The sequence below is a fragment of the Denticeps clupeoides genome, chromosome 1 (assembly GCF_900700375.1).
Source record: "Denticeps clupeoides chromosome 1, fDenClu1.1, whole genome shotgun sequence".
NCBI classification, from domain to species: Eukaryota; Metazoa; Chordata; class Actinopteri; order Clupeiformes; family Denticipitidae; genus Denticeps; species Denticeps clupeoides.
In genome coordinates, this window is record NC_041707.1 from 10297790 (window position 1) to 10322663 (window position 24874).

At 41.2% G+C, this 24874-nt stretch overlaps 1 protein-coding gene across 5 annotated transcripts in view; it reads right to left on the bottom strand.

The window, feature by feature from the left end:
- Positions 1-24874, bottom strand: part of dlgap2a (discs, large (Drosophila) homolog-associated protein 2a) — a 140961-nt gene that overhangs the window by 36332 nt on the left and 79755 nt on the right. For all 5 annotated transcript variants that reach the window (XM_028970954.1, XM_028970945.1, XM_028970982.1 and 2 more), the window contains 2 exons: positions 10073-11163; positions 1606-1817 (listed from right to left, as the gene is read on the bottom strand). In XM_028970954.1, the coding sequence (XP_028826787.1) occupies positions 1606-1817; positions 10073-11163 (1303 nt within the window). The remainder of the gene's footprint in view (positions 1-1605; positions 1818-10072; positions 11164-24874) is intronic.

Consider the following 24874-nt stretch of genomic DNA (forward strand, 5'->3'; position numbering starts at 1 on the left):
GTTGTTGTTATTGATGCCGGTGGTAGTAGCAGTAGTAGTTGTATTATAATGCATTTATTATAAAAAAATATATATCACTAATTTTATATTCAAGGGAGACCATGGCAGAGCATTAAATATTTTAATATTCAGGACATGTTCTCCTGATCGAAATCAAATCTAGACAATTGTTTCCATTCAGATTTCCAAAAGCTTTTAAGTAAATGCATTATTTAGCATAAAGTTTTAGATAAAACAAAAATAAAATCAATATCCACTGCATGATTCATGTTTATGTTTGAAAATGCATGTTATATTTTGTTAATAAATGTATTAGTTTTGGTTTAAGGACATATATGTCTAAAAAGTTTGTGTCTGCAGTTTCTCAGCAGTATGAGTTGTGAATGGGTGATGGTAGTGACTATATGGTAGTACAGCTATATGAGGTCACAGCAAAAAAAAAAAAAAAAGAAGAACAAGACATCTTTGCACACATGTAGACCTTCAAAATACAGTTAACTGTAATAGGCACTGTGTTATTTGGGATTTTTGCTGATTTGTTTGCCCATTTTTTTGTTTGTACCAAGCATATTGGGGTTAATTTAACTGTGGTGTGGTTCTGTAGCCATACATTTGAATGATCTTTTTTTTTCAGTCTTTTTTTAACCAGGAACAACATCACGCACAAGATGCCTTTTAGTAAGCTGCAGAAAAGCAAATCATTTTATATTACGCACTCGAGGTTGGGGAAGCTTGTTCAAATAAGAATTCTGACGCATTCAATCAAAGTTTGACTTCTGAGTACAAATCTGACTGCCAGGTTCATGGTATTAATTTGCCACTTGGCTTCAGTGGATATTCCATGCTGGTATTGAATAACACTAGGCAGCCTCAAACATTTTCTGAATTTCAACAAAGAGCTACATTTGAGGTTCACTACTTGATGCAGAAAACTGTGGAGTAACATGGTGATTGCTTTTCAGTGTGAGATAAAACTGGTGTTTTAGGAGGAAAGCTGCATCAAACAGTGCAATTATTGCACAGAAATACTGTTTTCTGTAGCATGCAAGATGTGGTTGAATATCCAATCCATGTTTCAATGGAACACTGACTAAGCACATATTAACACAGACAATAGCGTTTTCACCCCCTGTGGACCTTTCACATTTCACTGGGCTACAAAATTATAGTGTCATAAACTACATACAACATTTGAATCACTTATATTTGTTATGAGGGAAAAGCTAAGTGGAGACCAGTTTTCAAAGACTGCATCCCTACTTTTGTGAGAATGCACTCGAGAACCCATCAGCAAGAAGCTTTGGTGGTGGGTTCTGAGCGTTCTAAGAGACCAGATGCATTGCTTTCTGCATAACAGAACTTTGAAGGAGGACACCTGGGACATCTTCTAGCAGAACGATAACCTTAAAAAATAAATTTCATGCTATAATAAACAAGTAGAGACTATAGAACACTTATGGGACCAATTATTTTCTGTTTTTCTTTACATTTATTCATCTCACTTTAATAATAAAGGCTACCTAGTTACATCAGTGCTAATGCCATGGTCCAGGTGGGTGGACATGTCAGTGGATGAGGTGTAGTGTTGATGGGTTATGGGCCCACCTTTGGGAGTCGGAGAGTTGCCTCTGCAGGACAGATTTGACGAGGGCGTTTGAGCGAATGCTCTTCTGCGGCGAGCTTTTGGGGCTGGAATCTGACTCGCCACTGTCCTCATCCCCCATGGCCTTCACGTAGCTGCTGCTGCGCATCCTCCGACACGGGATCTCCTCATCCTTATTACCACCGGGGTACCCTCCCCACTCATCCTGAGGCACCTGGGGGTCAAATATGAGAACTCCTGAGACCCCAAATATGAGAACTCATTAGACCCCAAACCCCAAGGTTTTATTTAAACTTTTATAGAAACCAAAACCCTGATTTAACATATATAAAATGTACCAAGCTTACAAACGAGCATCCTACATTTTTTTTTTAGGTTTAGCCATTTTTTGCTTGTGGTTGGTCACATGGTTTTCACATGTGACTCATGACAGAACGAATGGTAATTCTAAAGAATGATTTTCTCAAAATCGTCATTTTGGTGTGTACAGTACTGCATATTTTATGGGTCAGAGGGGTTAGTTTCTATGGCTCCTGCAGTCATCCTCACACAGTGTACCAAGAAACACAGGCTTATTACTGGATCTGCCAGCAATGCCCTTCTTTTTCAAGCGAAGCTTTACTTAAGGAGTACAATAGAGTTCAATTACTGTCGCTAAAGCAGGAGCTGACTCAGGCAGAGAGAAAGCTCTCAAAACATGCACATAAATGCACACACACACACACACACACACACACACACACTCAAAGAGCAAACTGCAGCTGAAAGATGACAACCACCCCAGGGTTTTCATCACTTCCCCCACAGCCACACTAAATATACTCCCCCACTGCAACTGGGTGTGATATCACTTAGCAAACTGGAAGTGTATTTGCCTACCACGTTTGGGTGTGGATAACACTCTATCTCACATTCCCTATACACATTCTAGTCCAAATCTGAAGAGTATACTTGACTATACTTCTTTCAGACTTAAAACATGCACACTGGCATAAATACAGTGTAAAAAAGGAGGAGTATAAACACTCTCTCTACACAAAAGCACTGTATTAAAACCACTTCAACCTGATTTTACATGGCAGAAAAAGGCATCGCACAATAGAGGTTAAAAGGATGAACAGTTTCAAATTTATTAACACCAGTAGATTATTATTGCAGTACATATTGTATGTAAAAAAAGGTACCAATGTCACAGAAAACCCAAAATAAAGGAAAGGATAAATTGATAGAAAAAGAGAAAGAAAAAGCAAGGAGAAACACAAAGAGAAGATAAAGGCCCAGAAACTGGAAGGCCCAGTTCCCGATGGAAAGGAAAAAAAAGTGCCAAGAGAAAATCCTTAAAGTTGCCACAGACCAATTAGAATTTGTTGTCTCTGTCCTGTCACGACCTTGATGGGTGTCGCAGACAAGGGCAAAGACAACTCGGGGTATTGGCCATTCACACCTCTTGCTATGGGGAAGGCAACCCGACAAAGATATGGAGAATGGAGGTGATGAACCTCTACGCAAGACAAAGCTGCAGAAACGTCATGGCCCTGCAACATCCCATCATACAACAGTAACAATGGGCCATTTGAAGTGTCATTGTTTTGACAAATTAATGCATTGTCACACATTTATTTTAGTCCAAAATGCTATAATTCTTTGTCCATTTTGTGTTAATGATAGGAGAGGCATGAAATCCTCAGCAGCACATCCCAAAGATCTTCAATAGGATAAAGGTCAGGACTCATTTACAGCATTTATCAAACACCCTTATCCAGAGTGACTTACAATCAGTAGTTACAGTGACAGTCCCCTGGAGCAACTTAGAGTTAAGTGTCTTGCTCAAGGAAACAATAGTAGTGAGTGGGATTTGAACGTGGGTCTTGTGGTTCATAGGCAAGTGTGTTACCCATTAGGCTACTAGGCTACTACTTTGTCTTGGCCAATCCCGACACTGGAATCTTGAAATGATCTCAGGAAACAAAAGGTATGTCCGGGCAAGTATGTCAGTGATCTTTATTTTATTGCTACATAACCTGACTAACTGAAGCAACTGAAGCAAGGCAATCATAATATTGCCTCCATGGGTTTGTACAGAAGGTCCCAATCTTTCCCAAGTTAACATAGTGCTTGTATAAATGCTTTCGTGTTCTGGCATGAAGGTATTCCCTGCATCAGTTAAGATTGAATAATATGTTGGCAGCTGAAATATATTCATCATAACAGTAATTAGCTCATTTTTAAACTCAAGACTTTGACTTCCCCAGCAGCCCCAAATCATAATGTTTCCACCCCCATGCTTAACAGTGGGTATGGTGTTCTTGGGATGCAACTCTTCAGCATTTTTCCCCCTCCAAACATGAGTTCTGTTTTGGTCTCATCTGACTGCATGATATTCTCCCAATCCTCATCTGGATCATCCAGATGGTCTCTGGCAAATTTAAGACAGGCCTGGACATGTGCTGACTCCAGACAGTGGTTGCCGGGTCAGTGGTGGCCTAGCACGTAGGGAAGCAGAATCCCGTTCCGCCAAGGTGCCATTGAGGTGCCACTGAGCACTGTCCCCACACACTGCTCCCCAGGCGGCTTTCATGGTTGCATGGTTGCATATTTGTTAGTGGTCCCAGCTCTCTTCAGATCACTGACCAGTTCCCCCCGATATAGTTCTTGGCTGTTTCCTCACAGTTCTCAAGATCATTTGTACCCCACAAGGTGATATCTTGCATTAAGCCTCAGGTCAAGGAAGATGGTTAGTTATTCATTTTTTTAATAATTGCTCCAACAGTTGATCTCTTCTCACCAAGTGTGTTGTGTACAATCTTATCCCTGATGTCCTTAAACAGCTCTCTGGTCATAGCCATGGTGGAGGTTGGAGTCAGACTGTTTCAAGGTGCCATTAATACAGTTAACAAATGAAGGATAATACTAGTGCTAAATACTTATTTTCTGCACCACATACAAATAAACACTTTAAAAATGTTAAAAATGTTACAATGTTATTTTACATTCAGTCCCCTCACAGTTGAAGTGTACCTATGATTTTTTTTAAGTGGGACAACTTGCACAATCGGTGACTGACAAATAATTTTTTTTCCCCGCTGTATTTTTGCCATTTCTATATGCTCAATAGCTTAGGTTACACATAATTGAAAAATAATGTACAGTTTAAATGTGCACAAGAAATGGGTAAAAAAGTAAAGTTGTTTTGCAACATAGATGTTAATCAAAATTTGATAAGTATTGTACTGCAGAAAGTAGCTTGATGCTATAAAAATGACAATTGACAAAGTTCTATTACTAATCATGAGGCATTAAATAGCATTTAATATTAATAAACAAAATGCTGCTTAACCATGGTCTCCTGGGGCACAAAAGTGCTCAAGCAAATTGTTAAATTAGTGTCTATAAAGGCCTCCAAAATTAAATCAAAGTGCGTTTCTACTATGAAAAATTACAATTAGATAGAAATAAAGGGTCCTAGTTACTCACCTCTTGTAATTCGTCTACAGCGAACAAAAACATTTGGAGTCATCACGCTAATTTAAGCCTGTTTATGCCCACCCATGAGTACTCCCACAGTACATCTGTGGTAATGTCAAACTGCCTGAGTAATTGATGAATTACGGTTCAATCAGAACATGCCTTTGTTTACCAGACAAAGTGCACAACAAGTGATGCAGAAATCTCCCGATCTCCAGAGCTGAAAGCAAATTTGTCTGTGAGTGAAAAGTAGCCGCTGATTGATGGTGTTCGAGCGCGGGTGTTTGTCCGCAACTGTTGCTGGAAATGAATCTAATTTTTAGGACGAGCACACGCCATTAAGTTCACGAGTCTTCTGTAAATATGCACCCACATGTAAGCTTAAACAATACAATAAGTATTTGAGACATACAGCACGGCCCCACGTCCGTCAGCACACACGTGAAGGCAGGCACGTTCTGTGAACACACAAGTGCCTGGGTTAATTAAGTCTTCAAGGAGATTGTTATTTTTAGACATTTAATTAATGAAAAGTGCCAGAGGACATGCTCAAGCTGTGGTGAGATTTGTTTACTTTGGAATTACCGATTAAAAAAAGAGAGTGAGAGATTGGAGGGGAGTAGAAGTGTCTCTCCCTTTGGGGGAAACAAAGTCATTTTCTGCACTGTCCAAAGGACAGAATCTCCTCATAAGCCAGTTACGGTAATGATATTGTCTAAAAATGTGTTGCTGTTGACTCCGATGCAGTGTTCCTGATGACAGACAAAATTGGTGATCAATACTGTCACGCTCCCTGTACTGCGGGTTGATGCTGCCTTATGATGTTAAGTCACGTCCCAGAATCTTTTCATACACCATCTCACCTAATGACTGAAAGCCTGTATGTGTGTGTGTGTGTGTGTGTGTGTGTGTCAGTGTGTGTATGAACCAACTCTGCTTGGGCAATCTTCATTAATAGCCCAGCAGGGTAGAATCCTTCCTACTATGGTTGGATGCTCTTTCAAAGTTAATCACCAATGCAATATCCAACAAGCCCATTAATTCTCGAAGAAGAAGTCAATGACACCAGTGCTTATGTAAGAATCCAATCACATCTCTGGATGCCCAGTGGTGTAAAACCTCCCTTCGCGCACAATCTGAATTTGGTGAGGCTTTGATTTAGGGCACTGCCGGATCAACTGTGACTCGTCGCCAGTCTTAAGGTCTTTACACATTGGGGCGTGACGAGTAAACAACATTAAAATTCAAATACCTGATCTGAAGATACGTGCCAGTGCATTCGGTGAGTTGCATGGACAAAGTTGCCACAGTTTCAGACTGTGTGCTTTATATGCTACACTGGAAGACACTGTGGGTGGCATTAGAGCCCACGTTGTTTCCTTTATAAAATGAAAATAACTCAGCCCAAGCCGCTCAGATCACCAGTGTCTGCTCCAGTGAAGAAGCAGGGAAGTCTAAATAGATTTTGTCTCCAAAGGAGGTCTTGCCAAAAGTGAAAGTGTTTGTCATTGTGATACTCTGCAGCACAGCACATGGTGACACAAAACAAAATGTGTCCTCTGCATTTAACCAATCACCCTTGGTGAGCAGTGTGTGGGAACGGTGCTTTTGCTCACCGGCACCTCAGTGGTACCTTGGTGGATCGGGATTTGAACTGGCAACCTTCTGATTACAGGGCCACTTCCTTTACCGCTAGGCCACCACTGCCCCAAAACATCTAGAGCTGTGGAAACCTCATCATCACTATGTTCCTGGGTAAGCCCCTTTATGCCAACTGTTGGCAAGTCAACATGTAATTAATGGGCGTATTAAATCCTGCTGCAATGCCTTATCAGACAAATTATCAAAGCCTAATCCTTTCTTTGTACTATTTGTGAGGAAAAAGAACAGCATTTACGTGGAAACTAAATTAATCAGGGCAAAAAAAAAGAGGCAAAAAGTTTTCATGACGCACATCTCTGGCTGGGTGACAGTACACTTAATGAGAGCGAGAGTCATTAGAGTCAACATATGAAATCATGAAACGGATAGTTCAGCAATTCATATTGTACACATTATGAAATCTTTTCTTCTCATTATATTAGTTGTAATGACATGACTATTGATTGATCCAAGGTGCCACTGAGCTCAGAAGGTGCCACCATCGCCACACTCGGTTCCTCAGGCGCCTTTCTTGGCTGCCCACTGCTAACCAAGGATGATGGGTTAAAAACAGAGGACACATTTTGTTGTGCCATTATGTGCTGTGCTGCTGTGTTTCACAATGACAATGACTTCATTTTCACTTTCATATAGACATCAAATGATATGACAAGGTGATGCAGTGATATGGTGAGTGTGAACATGTGAATTCTTAAAATGTTGTTGTCACAGAAGGTCAAGGAGAACAACTGACTTGATGGGAGCACCAAGAAAACCAATACCTTAGCGGTTCTGGAACAAATTAGCTGGTTTAATGAGGGTTGATGTTAAAGTCAGTTCAATGTTAAAGAAAGAGTATTTGAATACAAGTGGTGGACATACTGGTGCAGATATACTGATATAATTGTTCTAATTGTTATAATAGTTTTACTGATCCAGCACAACTGTTCCAGCCCATTCCAACTCATGCCAGGAGAACCACTGACCAGAACTGACCTTTTTTATTGATGGCATAGACTGTGCGTTGCAAAGACAGTGACCATTGAGGCTGAAAATGTGTACCCATACTCTTGCCATGGTTTTGCTTGTTATCATTTTGCCATTTCCTGTTTAGACCTCCAGCCATTGGAACCTTTCCTTGGTACATGTAGATCACTGTCCTTAAATGATTTTGTAAAAACTGATTTACTGGATTCACCGCCTTATTATCTGTATTTGGAATTTTTCTTGGAATTTGATAAATGAAATACTGCCTCCTGCCTCATCATGTTACTGTCAGGCATCAGCTTCATAATTTTCCCTTAATATTCAGAATGTGTTACCAGACTTGTTACATTTAATCGGAAGTATCTTACAAAAATGTGCCATATGTTTAAACAGACAACCACAGGGTGAAACACAGTAAGCAGGGTAATTTTCACATTAGTGTCTTTGAGTACTAGAATTCCAATGAGAATAAGGGGATGGTAGCACCTTGCTCTTCTGAAGAGATAATAACAAAATAAGCCACTGGTCTGAGATAACAGGAGGCAAACAGGGTAAAGAGAAAAGGGCACAGACAGCAAGGATGGAGAGGATGCAATTACCCAAAGGGGAGCAGATTTGAGTGTAAATGAGGTGGCAGTTGGTGATGAATCTGGCTGCTGGCACCGGCTGGCTCATCCCATTTCTCACTTAATTTAACACTTTACTGCACAGTCACCATCACCTTTAGAGTCTAAATCAAGCCTCTCAAGATACATGAAGAGAGGGGGCTGTGAGGGCGGATGGCTACTGTACATAATTGGAACTAATTTGTGTAATTACACAGCTACTGACAGAAGGCCATCACTCGGTGACATTGTTGTTTCATTTGTTTTTTTTACTGCAAAGTTAGCATTCCTTCATGTTTGCCCTCCTTCAACATGCCCTCATTCCCCAAGCCCCCATCCACATTTGAGCAGAAGGAGAACATTGTATATTTTATTTCATAGGATCTCTGGTGTCTCATGGGAGCAGACTAAAAAGGTGACTTATGCAGCGAACCATCTGGAGTGTGACAAAATAAACCCACTTGCTTGGATCGTTTTATGAAGATTTGGGGTAGAACAAAAAGTGACAGCAACAGTCCCTTCATGAATTTTACAAGAAACATCATTAAATGCTTCATCTTTGAGTAACAATTTGTTCTGCAGGCTTGGCTGCACTTGTTGATGAAAGCAGACTGAAATAGCATCTTTTATTTTTCTTTCTGTTGGGCCTGACATGGAGCCAAAGAGGTTTCAGATGGCTTACATCAGAGCGGGACATAAATTCTCCCAGAACGTGCGTCACCTTGGCCACATCGATAGTGCTGGCTAAAAATAGCTCCGCTACAGACCGCAGTGCTATTTTTAGAGCCAGGTGTTTTTCACCCCCAAAGAAGCTGATTCGTTTTCAGCAGTGTAACGCCCATAGCTCTGACTGTTCTTCCCAGTAAAAAGAATCGCTAACGTTGTTTTTTTTTAATACAGACTGCAACAGATGTTCATTTTCCATTTAATGACTTCATTATTTTATGCTTGGTCAGCAATGAGCAAAAACTTCAGGCATAAGACGAACTCTTGCATAAGCAGACAATGAGTCATTTTTTTCTCAAACTGATAAACCAGCATGGAGCCAGCCAAGCACTTCACAGGAAATAATCAGCTAATTATCACAGAACAATTTGTTAAAGAGGAACCGTGGCTCCAGACAGTCCTTACGTCTGTAGTCTAGACTGGCGGACATCATTTATTAGAGAGCAAATGTCTTGCTTCAAAACAACTACATCAGTGTTGCCTTTAGAGTGGCACCTGGAATTCTTATGATTAAAAAAATGGCTAAAATGCCATTTAGGTGCACTTCAGTGGCACAGTTTGGATTGATTTTGTTTGTTAAGTTGTCCACCGCACCCAAAGAAGGGGTAAAAGTGAATAAAAAACTAATAAAGAGCACAGAATGTTGCCCACCAAGTAGTGAAAATCATCATCAAGTAACGTAACAAAATCATCATTAATGGAAACATCAAGATTTGCATCACATGATTGGTGAATTCAAGATCAAGCGGCAGTTTTGGGACATGCCTGTTCTGGATAATTAAGTGTCTGCTGAATGCTGAACCACAAGCCCACTCAGAATAATCAATGCGAGTCAATATTCCCCATTGTTTGCAATATTTCTAAACATTAGCACAGCGCCTTTCCAGGGCAACCGGCCCATTCTCACTGACAAGGCCTATAAATCCTTTCATTGCTATATCCAGCAAGTCTTGTGCAAGACTCACAGTATCTATACAGTATCTGGTCACCATATCATAGTGATAATACATATTCATAGCGAACATCTGTAGCATCGCCCACTCACCTGCAGGTAATGGCAAGACCTCAAGGAAGGTTTGAGACCCTGAGGCATCACTGGTTTCTCCAGGTTCAGGGACGACTTGCGGTAAGCCTCTTTGGCCTGACTGACAGTGAGGGTGGACCAAGAGCTCCTCTTCATGAACTTGCCCTCAGGCGCCATCGCCATACTCTCACAGGCCGAGCACTTGACATCATTGTTGCTCTTGGAGGTCTTCAGCGAGAGGTCGCCAAAGTGGCTTTGAACCGACTCCGGGTAACAGTGAGTGATATGGTCCACGTGGTGGCGGCTCATGACACTGGGCGTCCGGTACGTGCTATCGCTGTCCAGGTTGTCATCAGAGCTCCACCAACCCGTTATTCCTGAGCGGTGCTTAGAGTCGGGTTTACGCTCCTTGCTCTTGCTTCGCTTGCTGTGTTTGTGGTGCCCGTGGCCATGGTGGTGGTGATGGTGGTGCCCTCCGTCGGAGCGTGAGTCACCCTTGCTGCCGTTCATCTTGGACGAGCCCTCCAGTGAGTGGGACTTGGTGAAGAGCTTCTGAACGGAGTGGACAAGGTGGCGAATGCGTCCAGGACTCTCGTTGCGCTGTTCACTGGTGGTGGTGGTAGTGGAGGTGCGCTGGTACTGCAGCGTGTGGAAACCGTCCCGGTGGATGGGCAGCTGCTTCTCGAACTGGTCCAGGAGGTTGGCGGGGATTCGGTTCATTTTGCTGCTGGTGTGTGAGGTGGAGCAGTCGTCCCTTGAGCCCTCGTGGTGTGAGCTATAGTGCATCCTGGGAAAAGTGCTGCTGGATACGTGGTCAGAGGCCATGGAAACTGGCATCACCATGCACTCGGAGTGAATGGAGCTCCGTGGCGAGCAGCGGTGGTGGTCCATCGGGCAGCTCTCGGTGGGGCTAAGCAGGTAGGATTGACGGGACTCAGAAGGGCCATGCTGGAGGTGGTCTAGGGAGTGCTCACAATCGGATATGCCGCAGGTGTGTGCTGACGAAATCTGTAGTTGTGGGCGACCACCGGACAGACCCTTCATATTCTTGAGAGGGGGAGAGTAGCTGTCTTCATTGAAGTACTGGGATGGGGACCATGAATACTGCTGGTCTGTTAAAAAAAAACCGAGATAACCAAATTTAGAAAAGACAAATGGCCTTTTATGCCCCATGCCCAACGCTCTGTCTGCATGTGCTAGGCAGGCAAGAGGACAGTTAGCATCTATCATTTCAATTCATCCAATGCAAAGTAAAATAATAGCCTATCATTTGGAAATGGAGATGTCATCCGTCAAAGCCAGCTTTTGGGAAGAGCACTTTGAAGTGCATCAGTGAACGTCCTTGAAACGCAGTGCTGCAAGATTAAAACCACACTTCTTGTAATCTTTCATCAAGGAACATACTGGGTCCCTCCGTTTAACTTAATCATATGAAAGCATTACCTGTATAGACCAACCTTTTTTTTTACATCATCATCACTTTGTTTACTGCATGAGGCTGCTTGTCATAATGAACCGGACATATCATTCTTCTCAGATAATCTTGTAACATGTAGATTTCAACATTTAGGTGTCATTTAGTCAGTCCAAGAATGTCCCTTGTGTTTTAATGCTCATATATGAATATGTTGCAGGATGACTACCAGGTGGGGATTAAAAGGTAATTAACTTGTGTAATTATTGTCCAGACCTCCAGACAGATTGCATTTTCAGACAGTAGGGGTTTGGTTTGTGTTCTTTTGATTGCAGTTTATAAAAGCTGACTCAAATATGTCGTTCAGTAACCTCTATAAAAATCCTACAGAGGATGGGAAACTTACAACGTTAAAACTTTTGATTTTTGGAGAGTTAATTCATTTTGCCCAGGAATGGTTCACATTTTGGCTAGGAATTAATGCACTGACCCTTTTCCTCGCATTTGATAAGATAAATTATTAGAAAGAGGAGAGGTGATGGAAACCGTGACTGAAAATTTTGTGCTTTCATGCAAACCACCTTACAATAGATGCCTTAGGTAACACAGTGACAGATAAAACTGACACAAATGCTAATACTTGCACTTCTTAATGATGCGATACGAGCTGTGATAAGCAATACATCATAGTCTTTCTACAGTTCCACAAAAATGCATTTTTCAAATGTGACACTAAGGCACACATACAATTAATGCATGTCACACCATAAAATATATGATGGACAAATGATGGAATTTCAAATGTTGTAGTTATGCTGTACATTTATGCACCTAGGGCTGCAGTGATGCTTGGACCATGAAGGGAGAGTGGGAGTGAGAGTGAGAGCAACTGCGCTCGACAGTGCACTGGACTCCCTGGATCGTTTCACGGCAGGACGGATGGAAGCCAGAACGTGAGGAAGCGGGGTTACTGTGGAGCTGTTGTACCGGAAGTTAGAAAGCTGTAGAGGCGTCTGGTAGAAACGGTCAATAGTGTCTGAGTGTGGGCCAGGGGTCGAGGTCATAGCTGAGCAGAGCAAGAACAGATAGAGCAATCCAAAAACAGACGTTGGGAAACAGGCAGGTTTGATCACTCAAAAAAAATGGCTTAAGAATAGCTTAAGAATGGCGTGATGAGTTTGCAGTGTGGCCATGGCCATGACAATGTGTTGCCTTGTAGACAGTTTTATTAAATGTACTTTACAAATATATATAATTAGCAATTCATTTGAAAAATGGTGGTAGGCTTGAGGTACAAAACTGGAGTCAAGTCCCATTTTGGGCTCTAAGCATAAAACATTTGCATTAAGACATTTGACCTTTTCTTGTTGGCAGTCTAAATAGGTGTCTGGCAATCAGACAGGCCTTCATCACACTTTACATTGACATGCAATTGCATTGTTTTTTGGGACATAAGCACTGAATGGAACAAAAGGACTGACATATAAAGAGTTGGTAAAGTTTTGTCCTAAAGAAAACCCAGCTCAGTGCATCTGTTTGATCCTAGCTAGGTCCCATGTTATGTGCACAGCACATAAACAAAAGACAGCGTCTTCTTATTACATTAACATTTAAATAGAATTATATAGTCTAAGTCTGACAGTCCTGAGCCTCTCCCTCCCTTGGCCCAGTAACAATAGTCAGAAAAAAGCAAAGTAAATTGATAATCAACCCAGGAAGAGACTTCAAAGCTAAAGCACATAACCTTCAGATTTGGCAGGACCTGAATGAGCACAACAAAAACCAGAACCCAATAAACGTACAGGAGGTCCATTGTGCACATTAATGAAATCCCGGAATCAGACAATGCGAAATGCAATAAAAAGGGAACAAATTTTACCTTGATGACCTAGGCATGGATTGTAACTTCTGCGGGCAAGTCTCATTAGATCAGATTGGATTTATCGTCTAATTGGATAAACCTGGAATGTATCTCTTGCTTCATTGGCAGAATAAACACAATGTAATGGAAAATATAATCAGACATTTAAAATATATAAATAAAAGCCATGGAAATATGCAGCATGACACATTTTTCAACTTTAATTTCACACACTGAATGAAAAATATAATATTTTATTAAACCATTGTTGTTCAATAGCAGTGCGTCTCAACTGGATCAATTTAATATTTTCCCTTTCTGTATTTTTACATGCATGGTCATATACTGCCTCCTCTCCAATGCCATCAGAATGAATAGTTAATCTTGTCTGGAGGATTTATATTGATTAAAAACTTGCTGCACACTGAATAACAAGGTACAACATTTGCCACTGCTTTATAACTACTTTTACAAACTTGTAGGTTTATAGAAAAATAGCAATAATCGGTTTGTAGCATTTGTAACCTTATTAAGTGGTTCTATAAAAAGGATTCTACATAATTGAAGTTCCAGTTCAACAGTATATTTCAGTATTGGAAAAACAGCACAGTACAGTACATTTGGAGATAAAAGGTGAGAGGGAAATATGTCTGCATTGCAAAATTCACCAGAACAAAACAGCCGATTAACCTTATGCTTAATTTTTGTTTGCATTCTGTAACTGGTGTAACTGAGTTGGAATTTTTACCCTGTACCACTATGGATTCACTCTACAGTTTACCTTCCTTTTCACAGGAGAATTAATGAGACACCAAGCTGCTTGACACCACTCAACACAGATACTTTGTCAGAGAAACTAGTGGCCCAGACCTCTTGTCCTATCCTTGCCTATAAAGGCCAACAAGGGCTATATTATCACCGGTTACTGACACCAACACTGGGAACAGTCAAGATAAAGACAGGTCCCTGAGGTGCCCTATTCAGTGCTGCCTCACATGCTGTACTATTCATGAAGACCTTTTGTGATCACTCTTTAACAAAGCCCTTGACCCAGTGTTCTCTCCCAAGTCAAAAATGCAGTCTAATGATACATTACTTTTCATTATTCCAAAACCGGAGGTTTAATCAAACACCCAATGCACCTGTACCTTATGGCCTTGACCTTCCGATGCTGGAATTTTCATACACCCTCATTTTAATATCTCCAGTCACCTGAACACACTAGTATGCCCAACACCACCTATACTGTCTGTAAACAAGCCATCAATAAAGCTCCATGATTATCCATCTCCCAAAGGTTAAGCACAGCCTCCCAGGATTTCGGCTCATTCATTAGAAAATCAAAGAGGGGAAATTGTGTCCTTAACCCCCAGGGTTATTGGCAATGGTGCACACTATTACATTTAGATAGAACTAGATCACAGGGATGAAAAGTTGAAGGAGCTCAGCGGAGCATTCGCTTTATCTAGCAGCACTTTGTCTAGTGCCACTTTAGATCATCTTAAAGAACAGCAGCACCGTGACACTGTGACACTCTCTCCTGACCACTGCATCACAAACATCAACAAATATCACAGGGCATCTTGGACCAAGGAAACCGCAGTGCTTTGGTCAAAAGTGGCTTTGTCTCGTAATAAAATTGTGCTTTTAGCAGATCCTTCTCCCCTGTTAGACACAGACAGTGTTAAATTCCCCCTAGTTAGCCTGTCCGAGTTAGGGTACCGGGCCACTGTAGCACCAATATACTACCATCACCACATATTTCAGTATCGGTCGTACAGTTCCACCATCTGCCGCTGCTTCTGTTTGTTTTTCTCTGAGACACGGAATCAAGCACACAGACCACCGGCAGACTCCAGCGAAGAGACCACCAGATAAATCCTGGTTCCTGACAACCACATTAACAACGACGTAGCATGAAATGAACCAGAGGGTCACCACCGTAAAAACTAAACCTTCAGGGATCTTCAAATGGACCAGTAACATCATAATGGACATGTAATGTAGACCTTGACACTGGACTACACTCTGGACCTCTCTGGACCTTTTTTTTTTTTTCCTTTCTTTCTTATTGGACAAATCATCATAAACCCTGCACTGACATCATTTGCAGGCTCACTCTACCCTGGAAGGGGGTCCCTCTCTGTATCACTCCATCCCAAGGTTTCCTCCTTTCTTTTTTTTTGTGTGGAGTTTTTCCTTGTGTGCAGAAGGGTCAACGGTGGGGGGGTGTCAACTGTAGGGCTTGTCATTGAGATATACTGTATGTGATTTTGGGCTATAAGAAATAAATGTTGTTGTTGTTGTTGTCTTTATATCCCAACCCAGTGAAAGGTTTGTCATATTGACTTTTTGCACCAAAGTGCTCTGGCATAAAATAGGCTTCTATTGCAAATGAATTGCAAGGCATTTACTCAGTTCATTGTTAACACTAGATATACACAATTTAAGGGCCAGTAATTCCAGAAAACACCTAAAGGGAGCATTTTAATGGAGTCCATGTTTGGCAAGAACATTAAGATGCTAAGCTGAGTAGCTACAGCCAGGCCCGGCTATATATTACATACAAGTAGGGGGCAGTAACAGATGTTGGTCATTATATAAGAAATAATACTAAATAGTCAATAAACAACCAAATCGATAAGAACCACAACTGTTAATATGATGCTCACTCATTTTCTATAAACACTTCCTGTCCTGTTGTGCAGGTCACGGCAGCTGGAGCCCATGCTGGCACACTGGCCACAGGGCAGTTACTCACCCAGGGTAGGGTGCCAGCCTACTGCAGGGCGGACTCACACCTACAGATAATTGTCAATTTAGACTGTCGGCATGCTTTTGGATGGTGGGAAGAAAACCGGAGGAAACCAGCACCAACAAGTGGAGAGCACGCAAAATGTGGCTAACTGTCGAATACAGAGCGGCAAAAAAACAAAAACGAAGACATTGGAACAGGTGGAGCAACTAACTGAAAAAAGTACAGACAGACACATCCTTGATGTAAGACCACAGATATTCTCCCTCTCCCTCATGGATGGGCATTAGCCAGGCATTAGTGTAGCAGGAACTGAAACGACCATGTCTACAGCAATATATATATACCATAATATAACAAATATATACCAAAGCTTTCAAATTAATTGTAAAATGTAAAACAGAGATTTTAACACTAACACTTAACACTTACTAAATAAAATACATTTGTGGAACTAAATAAAAACATTTGTGCTCATTTTTACATCCAACGACCAAGCAACTGCTCTGTTTCACATGTTTTCAAGCCGTGACGGTCATTCCAGATCATTCCAGAATGGCTCCGGTTGCCATTTTTAGCCACTGCAGGACCAAAAACAGGCTAGGGGAATTCGTACTAATGTTAAATAACCTCACAATGTGACATTTTAATGATAGGGTATCTTTCACTAAAGCGTTGTGTAAGGTAGGTGAGCTGTAGCCCAAATTCCTATAGCTTTGTCTAACCTTGCCAGTTTCACTGCACTGGATATAGCAGGACATGAGGGGTTTGCTGGAAGATAACAGTGTGAGATGGACCAATCAACTACACTCTCCTCCGTCTCATGCTCAGCAGGGTGGTAGCAGGTATTGGCAGCATTGATTTGCTGCTGACTTCACAGCACAGAACAAAGAAGCAGGTGTTACCAAATTTTGGTAATCACTAAACTACCAGGATAAATACTGCTGAATCAATATTATAATGATGAGCAATGATGTTTGTTCACTCACTTACAAAATTCCTTAATTCACTTATGGGTCATGGGTGCCATCACAGAACAGGTCTGGTCATGTGTTGTGTGTGGGTAAATTGGATATTGTGTGTTGAGTTTTGCCGGATGAATGCATTGCAGGGGCAGGAAGGCACAACAAACAATAAACAACAATAAGCAATAAACAAACAATAAACAAATCATAGAGCTGCATCCTAACTTCAAATCATGTCTCCTTTGGCCTGGACTTCTCCGAAGGAAAAAAACAGGCATAGTTTATCCAGCAAGTTCATAAGGGCATCAGAGAGGGTGGTAGTATTAGTGGGTAACACACTCGTCTATGAACCAGAAGACCCAGGTTCAAATCCCGCTTACTACCATTGTGTCCCTGAGCAAGACACTTAACCCTAAATTGATCCAGGGGGACTGTCCCCTGTAACTACTGATTGTAAGTCGCTCTGGATAAGGGCTTCTGATAAATGCCGTAAATGTAAATGTAAAATGTAAAGAAGCTTTCAGAAACTCATCTTTTCAGACAATAGGATGGCCATAGCCTGATGGGTTAAAGCAGAAATATACTTGCTGTTAACTACATACGTATGTAGATAAGTACAGCCACGGTCTGTATCCTACAGACCGCGTCTCTGCGTCAGTTTTTGTACAGTACTCAAAAATTAATGGAACCTATACGGATACAGATGCAATGCCTGCGTAATTTTGTAGGGGCAGTGTTGCAAGATCTGCACTCAATAGACAACGATTTAATTCATTTATTTGGTTTGTGGCCTCTACACTGACCCCTGGTGGTACGGAGTAAACAGATTACGATGCACAGTACAGACGCAAGTATATCAGCACAAACATTAATAATGCACTGTGTACTGATACACATTCGTAGCTCACAGCAAGTATATTTCTGGCTTAACACGCCCACCTATGAACAAGATGACCACAAATTAACAGGTTCAAACCCCACTTACTACCATTGTGTCCCTGAGCAAGACACTTAACCCTGCATGTCTCCAGGGGGACTGTACCTGTAACTACTAATTTTAATTGGATCTGGATAAGGGCAATAAGGGTTGAATGCTAAAATGTAAATGTAAATTAATCTATTAAAAGTTTCCATTGCTATTTTTTGTGGTGCTCAGTATTTGAGTCATCTTTTAGCTCCATATTTAGCCACTTTAATCATAAGGATCTGTGTATCTTGCAGTATCTAGAATGACTACCAGAGCTCCAGCACTTTGGAACAGTTTTGCACCATGGCTGCATAATTTTTGATTCAGCCTTGCCGATAGGCAAAAAGTTTGTTAAGTTCATGCCACACAACCTCTATTTTTCTTGTCTTTATCCATCTCCTCTGTAAATTTCCTGAGAAACACAGGTATACGGCTTGGTATGGAGTGACCAGGTCATTTGTATGTGGTGTGTACGAGTAAACCAAAATGTTTGTGTTGAGTGGGTTGAATGAATGCAGTGAGGGGGGGCAGCCAAAGTGTGTCACAAAAGCAAAATGGAACTGATCTGAAATCATTCAGAAAATTGAGTCTCTGAAAACTTGGAATTTTCATTATGACAACATGGTGAAAAGTTTTCTTGTTTTGTTTTTTTTTTTGTTTTACAGCATTGGCACTTTCATGAAACTCAAGTCAAGGGCAGCTTTAAATTTTGCTGCGACAGGTTATGATAGTCTGATAAGCAAAATGGCTGAATGCACAACTGCTTATCATAAAGACTGAATTAGCAGCGTAATGATGTGTGTGTTATCTAGTGCTTCGCTCAGCTCTCTGCCATAATACACTACTCCTTCATCAGAGTAAAACGGGACTCGCAGAACAGCAACATAGGACCACAAAAGCTGTACAAGAGACCTGCTAACAGGAAAGTTCTTAATGCGTTGGTTACGTGCAAAACTAGCATGCTAACAAAACACTCGCTTACTTTCTGCATATTTAACTAAATTCCTCATTCTGAAAAAAGCTAATCATGGTGAGCCCGATGTGAAGCCACTCATATTTCTGTCCAGGCATTTGGTAACATACAACGTGTTTGCATTAAGTTGTGTAAAGCTGTTCCACAGGAAACCCCTTTATGAGTAATTCGCTTATGTAATGTTCAAGGATGCACTTGCAGGCAAGAATCTCAAAGGACACTAAAATAAGCCTTGCCGTTACCACGGCAACCAACGCCTCAACTCTGCAACTGGACAGAGCCGGGATGTTAAAGCTTCTGCTGTGCAATCTAAACCTCCCTTTTTCGCCTGAACACAGTCCCAGCATCGGTCCACCATGCAAACAATTCCCTGAAGTCAAACACATTAATATACATGAATCCAAGGCAAAGGTCCATTTAAAATCACATTTGAGACAACGAGCCATATCTTAATCATTATTAAGACAGCGAAGGTTGGGCCCACGTGTGGCTCACCTCTTTCCCACGCAACCTCTCCCACCAACAAATTGAAAATACTGGCTTATAGGTCTAATCTGATTTTCCCCTTGGCTTTCTCCTGTGGCCGGACTGTGGGACAATAATGATTCTGCTGATTGAATTGATGCGCATGTTGGTCGGGTTATCGTCTCCTTTAAAAGCACATAAGGACAATGCATAAAGGCAGCCCGTGCGTTAAATAATTTGGTTTGATGCTATCTCAGGCCTCTCCGTGCTCTGTCTGATGCCTCCCTAATGCAAGATATTGAGAAGTGGTTGGATGTAATGCTCAGCTCTGGTAAAACTGCAGATTTTTATACAAACGAGTGTGTAAATAAAAACAAATGTTTTTAGATATGAGGCGATGCAGCACCTTGAAGGGTAGTTGCAGGAAAGCACATCACTTTTATATGTAATTAGCTTAAGTGGAAAGCACAATGTTTTACTGCCTATTTTAGTGGTAGCAAAAAATAAATGACTGCTGTTGACCTCCACTGAAGAACTCATACAAAATATACTATCCCACCAAAGCCACGAACACTGAGCAGGACTTCATAAAATACCTGATAAACACTCTTATTGCCTGCTCCAGTAACAAATAAAACACAGAAACATTTCCTCCACATTCAGCATGTAGCTCCTGTCCATCTCTTTGTCAGTAAGTATAGTGTCCTACCCTAAAAGATGCATCAGGGCCACAACACTCAAGAAGAGTTTCCCACTAGGAGGGTGGTGTAAACAACTCTTTGAGTCAATTCCCCTGGACGAGCGTTTCAGTGAAATAACAAGTGAACCACCCGAAAGGCAGAGAGGTGCACTTCAAATCTCATTACGCGAATCATGACAGCCCCTGTAACCTTGTTAGCCACCCGTGGGCTCCTGTTTCTGTGCATACACACCTGAGACTTGTTCACTTATGCTGAGAATCAAAATACACACCCCGTAACACTAAATACTGCTGCAAAAAGACAATTTTGGTTTCTAATTGGTTTCTGTTTAATTATTTTAATATCCTACCTAATTTTTGTCTTATGTTTGTCAGTTGTCTTGTTTTACTACTCGTTTGGCTACTCTTGTAGATCTCTTTGAGACACATTAAATAACCATTGACTATGTGCTATATAAAAAAACCTTGCCTTGCCTCGCTTTCCAGTGTTTCACAATATCTTCTTTCAATATACATTGCCAGATCTAGCATTAACACTACCACAAAATACATCATTTTTTCATTATTGTTTATCCCCAAAGTAAATCAAAATCCAAAATCAAACCCATAAACAACATGCATTAATTTAATGACAAGTAAATGACACAACATCTGAAATAACTCATCTGATTACTTATGAGTAACCTTCAGTTTGTCTATCAAGGCAACCAGATTCTTCAGCTCAAATCCAAATCCTTTTTTTTCCAGTTCTTCTGGGTAGTTACTGATTCTGATACCCAGAGCTCGCAGGCCCTGCTCTAAGTCTGGGGTTATACGCAGAACCCCTTGGCATACTCACCCTACTTTCAGGTACACTGATTTAGGGGTCGTAGCTTAAAGCTAATACTAAAAAGGGACTTAGAAGCTAAAGATGGGATAGACGCTTCTGGGCCCTGATGGAGGGCCTCAACAACACGGAAATGGCTCAGTGTAGACCCCTCTGATGCGCAGGTGAGAGTGACAACACAATCTATATTCGATTTAAATGCCGGGAACAGGAATGAACGGTGCACTGCATTCAACGACCCGCCTGCCAAATGCAGCAAACATCCCATCTGCCTCTGCTGGGGCTGTGTGAAAAGTTGACGTTTCCATTGAGTTCCCTTATTATCATTCACAGTGCACCTACTTTCTAATCATAAACAATCAAACTGAATGAGAAAGTGAGACGGAGGGCGGTAGGACTGGAAAACGAGTGAGTAAGAGAGACTGAGTGACAGACTGAAAGTGAGCCTCAGCACTTATTATTGCCTTTCTTACAGGCTAACCAGTCGCCACCACAGCAAAGCAGACGCTGGGCTTGGGCCTGGCGGCACCAACAGACTACAGGAGCAGAGATGCACTACCCAGTCGGAGGTTGCCTAGAAACGGAAGGTTGAGCGACAATGGCGCCCGAAGCGTGCCTGTCGCCTGCTGAGTAACTAACTCTATGTTAGTCTCTGAGGATCGCTGTCAGCGACCAAGCTGATCATGTCCGACACGCTACCCTTCAAACAGTCCACAGCTTCTGAGAGAGTGTGAGAGTTTACCTTTCATGCATTTAACATGAGTGAAAAGATAGGCCAATTACAAAAATTTACATAATGCTTTGGCTCAATATTAGTCGGAGCACCTAATCAAACATGAAAAAAATGAAACCTCCATTCTTAGTGAATCAAAACAAGTTGATGTATCAGTCACCAATGGATTGCTGGAGCTTGGGATAAATGGATGGATGGCATATTGAGGTGCACCCAGAATCTTATGGCTGCAGCAATACCACAGCCTGAGGAGAAGATCAGAACCATTGACATTATCTGTCTGTCTTACGTCAGAAGTTGGACATTTCAACACTCAGAAAGATGAACCTCAAAGTAAAGTTTGGCCATAGACAATGGATGCTCTGAGCATAAACAGAAGTGAAAAAGCTGTTGTATTTTTTATTTTTGAGTGGATATGTTAATACGGTGTTTGTATGGCTAAAATCTTGGGTATTGCATCTTTATGAACTGGGATGGCTAAACTGTTTTCCAACTCAGATGTCATGTCTTTCCCTGAACCAAGTTCTGATTTTTGAGGCAACCAGCACCAACACCAACACTGAACTGGTAATGAGGATGAGACACAGAGAGGCTAATTTCCCATTCATGGTGTTTAACGGTAGCTGCCTCAGGCCTTGCAAGAATTGCCTCAAAGGCCTTTGGCAACAAAGCCTCACCACACATGCTGTAATCTCACACGAAAGCCAAGCTGAGAACAGACACATGCCACTGGGATTCCATCTGACTTGCCTCTCTGGCACTGCGGCACTGCCAACCCTTGAGCAATGCCAAGTGGACTCTGGGACTCTAATGCATCTACACACCTTGTGAATAAACTCTCCACCCTCCTCTGCACCTAAGAGACTTCTCCTTTTGTGCTTTGCAGCTGCTGTGTTTTTACTGTGATTGCAACACGGGCAGAATAACATATAAGCCTGACCTTAGAAAATGAACATTATTTGTATGCTGTAGAGCATTAGCCCCAAGGTAATGTTCCATTCACGAACACCTTGATATCTCGGTGTATTAGCATTATTCACTCCACCTGGCAGTGTCCAAAGGTGGATTAATGAAGTGCTTGGGCCCAGCAATGCACTCTTATAATGCACTCTCCTAGGCGGACCAGTTAATAGCCCTAACACATGAGGGCTACACATATTTCTATCTCTTAATCATTGTGAGACTCGACCATAGCACTGAACCTGTGGACATTACTGCAGATTTGCGGCGATGGTTAAAAACAACAGAGGAAATCCTACTTGCCTTCAGTCCCCATTGCGATCAAAGCCACAGCGACTGAAATCATCACCGCATGTACAAGAGATCTGAGGAAGTGAGAGTGTGAGGAATAAAGAGGTGATTTGCAGCCTGTGCTGCAACACTCCAGGTAATGCAATCTTTTTTAAAGATGATCTTTCTTTGAATTATAAGTGTACTTTAGCTGGTTGTTATGGCCACATGTCGTAATTTCCCTTCAGGTGCAATTGTGAAACTGCATATGAGAGTTTCCACTTTCAAGGGCCGACCCCTTTTTATTTTTGCAACTATTATTACACACACTGATTGAGCAGGACATTACTTCTGATGGCATTGCTGCTACCAGGCAGAGCAGCAAAATTAAAGTTCCTGCAGGGAAAAAACATATCAGCAATGTCATATATCAGATACAAGAATTTCAAGTTATTTTATTACAAATGCTTTATACTAACTGACCTTTGGCTAAGTCCCGGTTAATCTATTCATTTTAGCTTCCCAAATGGATGAACATTTTGCCAAATTAATGGTGAATAACTGTAAGCTTTGTCATCAAAAGATTTTACTGGACTGTTCAATGACATGTTGAGGAGGACCACATCAAAATGTTGTGACAGCACTACGTAGAAGCACCTCGTTAACATTCAGAAATTGATAACAGAACATGACATGGGGGTAAATGCCACGTTAATTTTCAAATCTCACAGTGCAAATCAGACAGTGCTCCACTCCACATTTAAGCAGCATAAACAGACCAGTGTTACTGTGTAACATCTGCTGGGCCCGGTCCTGAAGTGGATTAAAGTCCCCATGATGTCATTTTCACACTGATTTGCATTTCTGACACTAAGGGCTGCTGGTATAATGGCTGTTGAACTTGCCAAATTTTCTGATTGTCCTCCCTCACGGTCCTGGATTTGAACTCCCTTCATTGTGCGCAGAGAGAAATTGACCATCTAATGACAACTTAAATCAAAATGCCACACAGGAAAAAAAGCATATCTGGGAAGTGGAGGAAATAATCTTGGGAGTGCGGTATGTGAATAATTGGATCGGTAGGCACTGAATTGGGACCTTGGAATATACAATTTATTTTCTCTGGCAAATAAGACATGTTATGCATATCCAATGCGCATTCGGCACAAAACTCAAGTTTTTTCATTTTGTTTGTTCATATGTGTTTATAACTAATAATGTTCAGGCTCCAGAAACAATTGAGATGAATCTCTTGGCTGCAGAGAAATAATATGTACATCTGAGCCAAAGTTTGACCACAGCAAGATAAATTTGCTGCAATACATTGCAATAATGTGAGTTTATATTTTTTGGAATATTTTATTTTTCCAGTATTTTTATATTCAATTTATATACTTCCTATTTGTTCTGTGTACTGTAAATGCTGGAGCCATGTCTTACATCTCTCCAGCCATACATCTCTCTGTATACCTGTATAGATTGCAATAAAGTTTACATTGACCTTTGACTGACTAATATTCTGCATTATATGATGCTATTACTTATGATTTGAATTAGCACTGGATATTTTTATGCCAGCTGCACCTAAATATTGTATTTTTCCACCTATTATAAATTATATACAAAAAATATAAATAAATATCAAATGTATATTTTTTCATTTATATAGTTCTTAGTGGTCCCCTAATAGTATATCTAAAGTCTCTTTCCAATATTGAACCGTGGTTCAGAATTACAGCCACTTTTAGCTAGTCCCACAATTAGATTTCCCCAGGATGCACATTTTAGTGTGTGTATCTTTAAATGCAAATTAGGAGAAAAAAGGGTAAACAGAGTCTTATGTCACGGAACTAAAAAAATACAGTTGTGCTAATTTTTACATTCAATCACCGAGCAACTACAATGCTTCACATGTTGTGAAGCCATGATGGTCG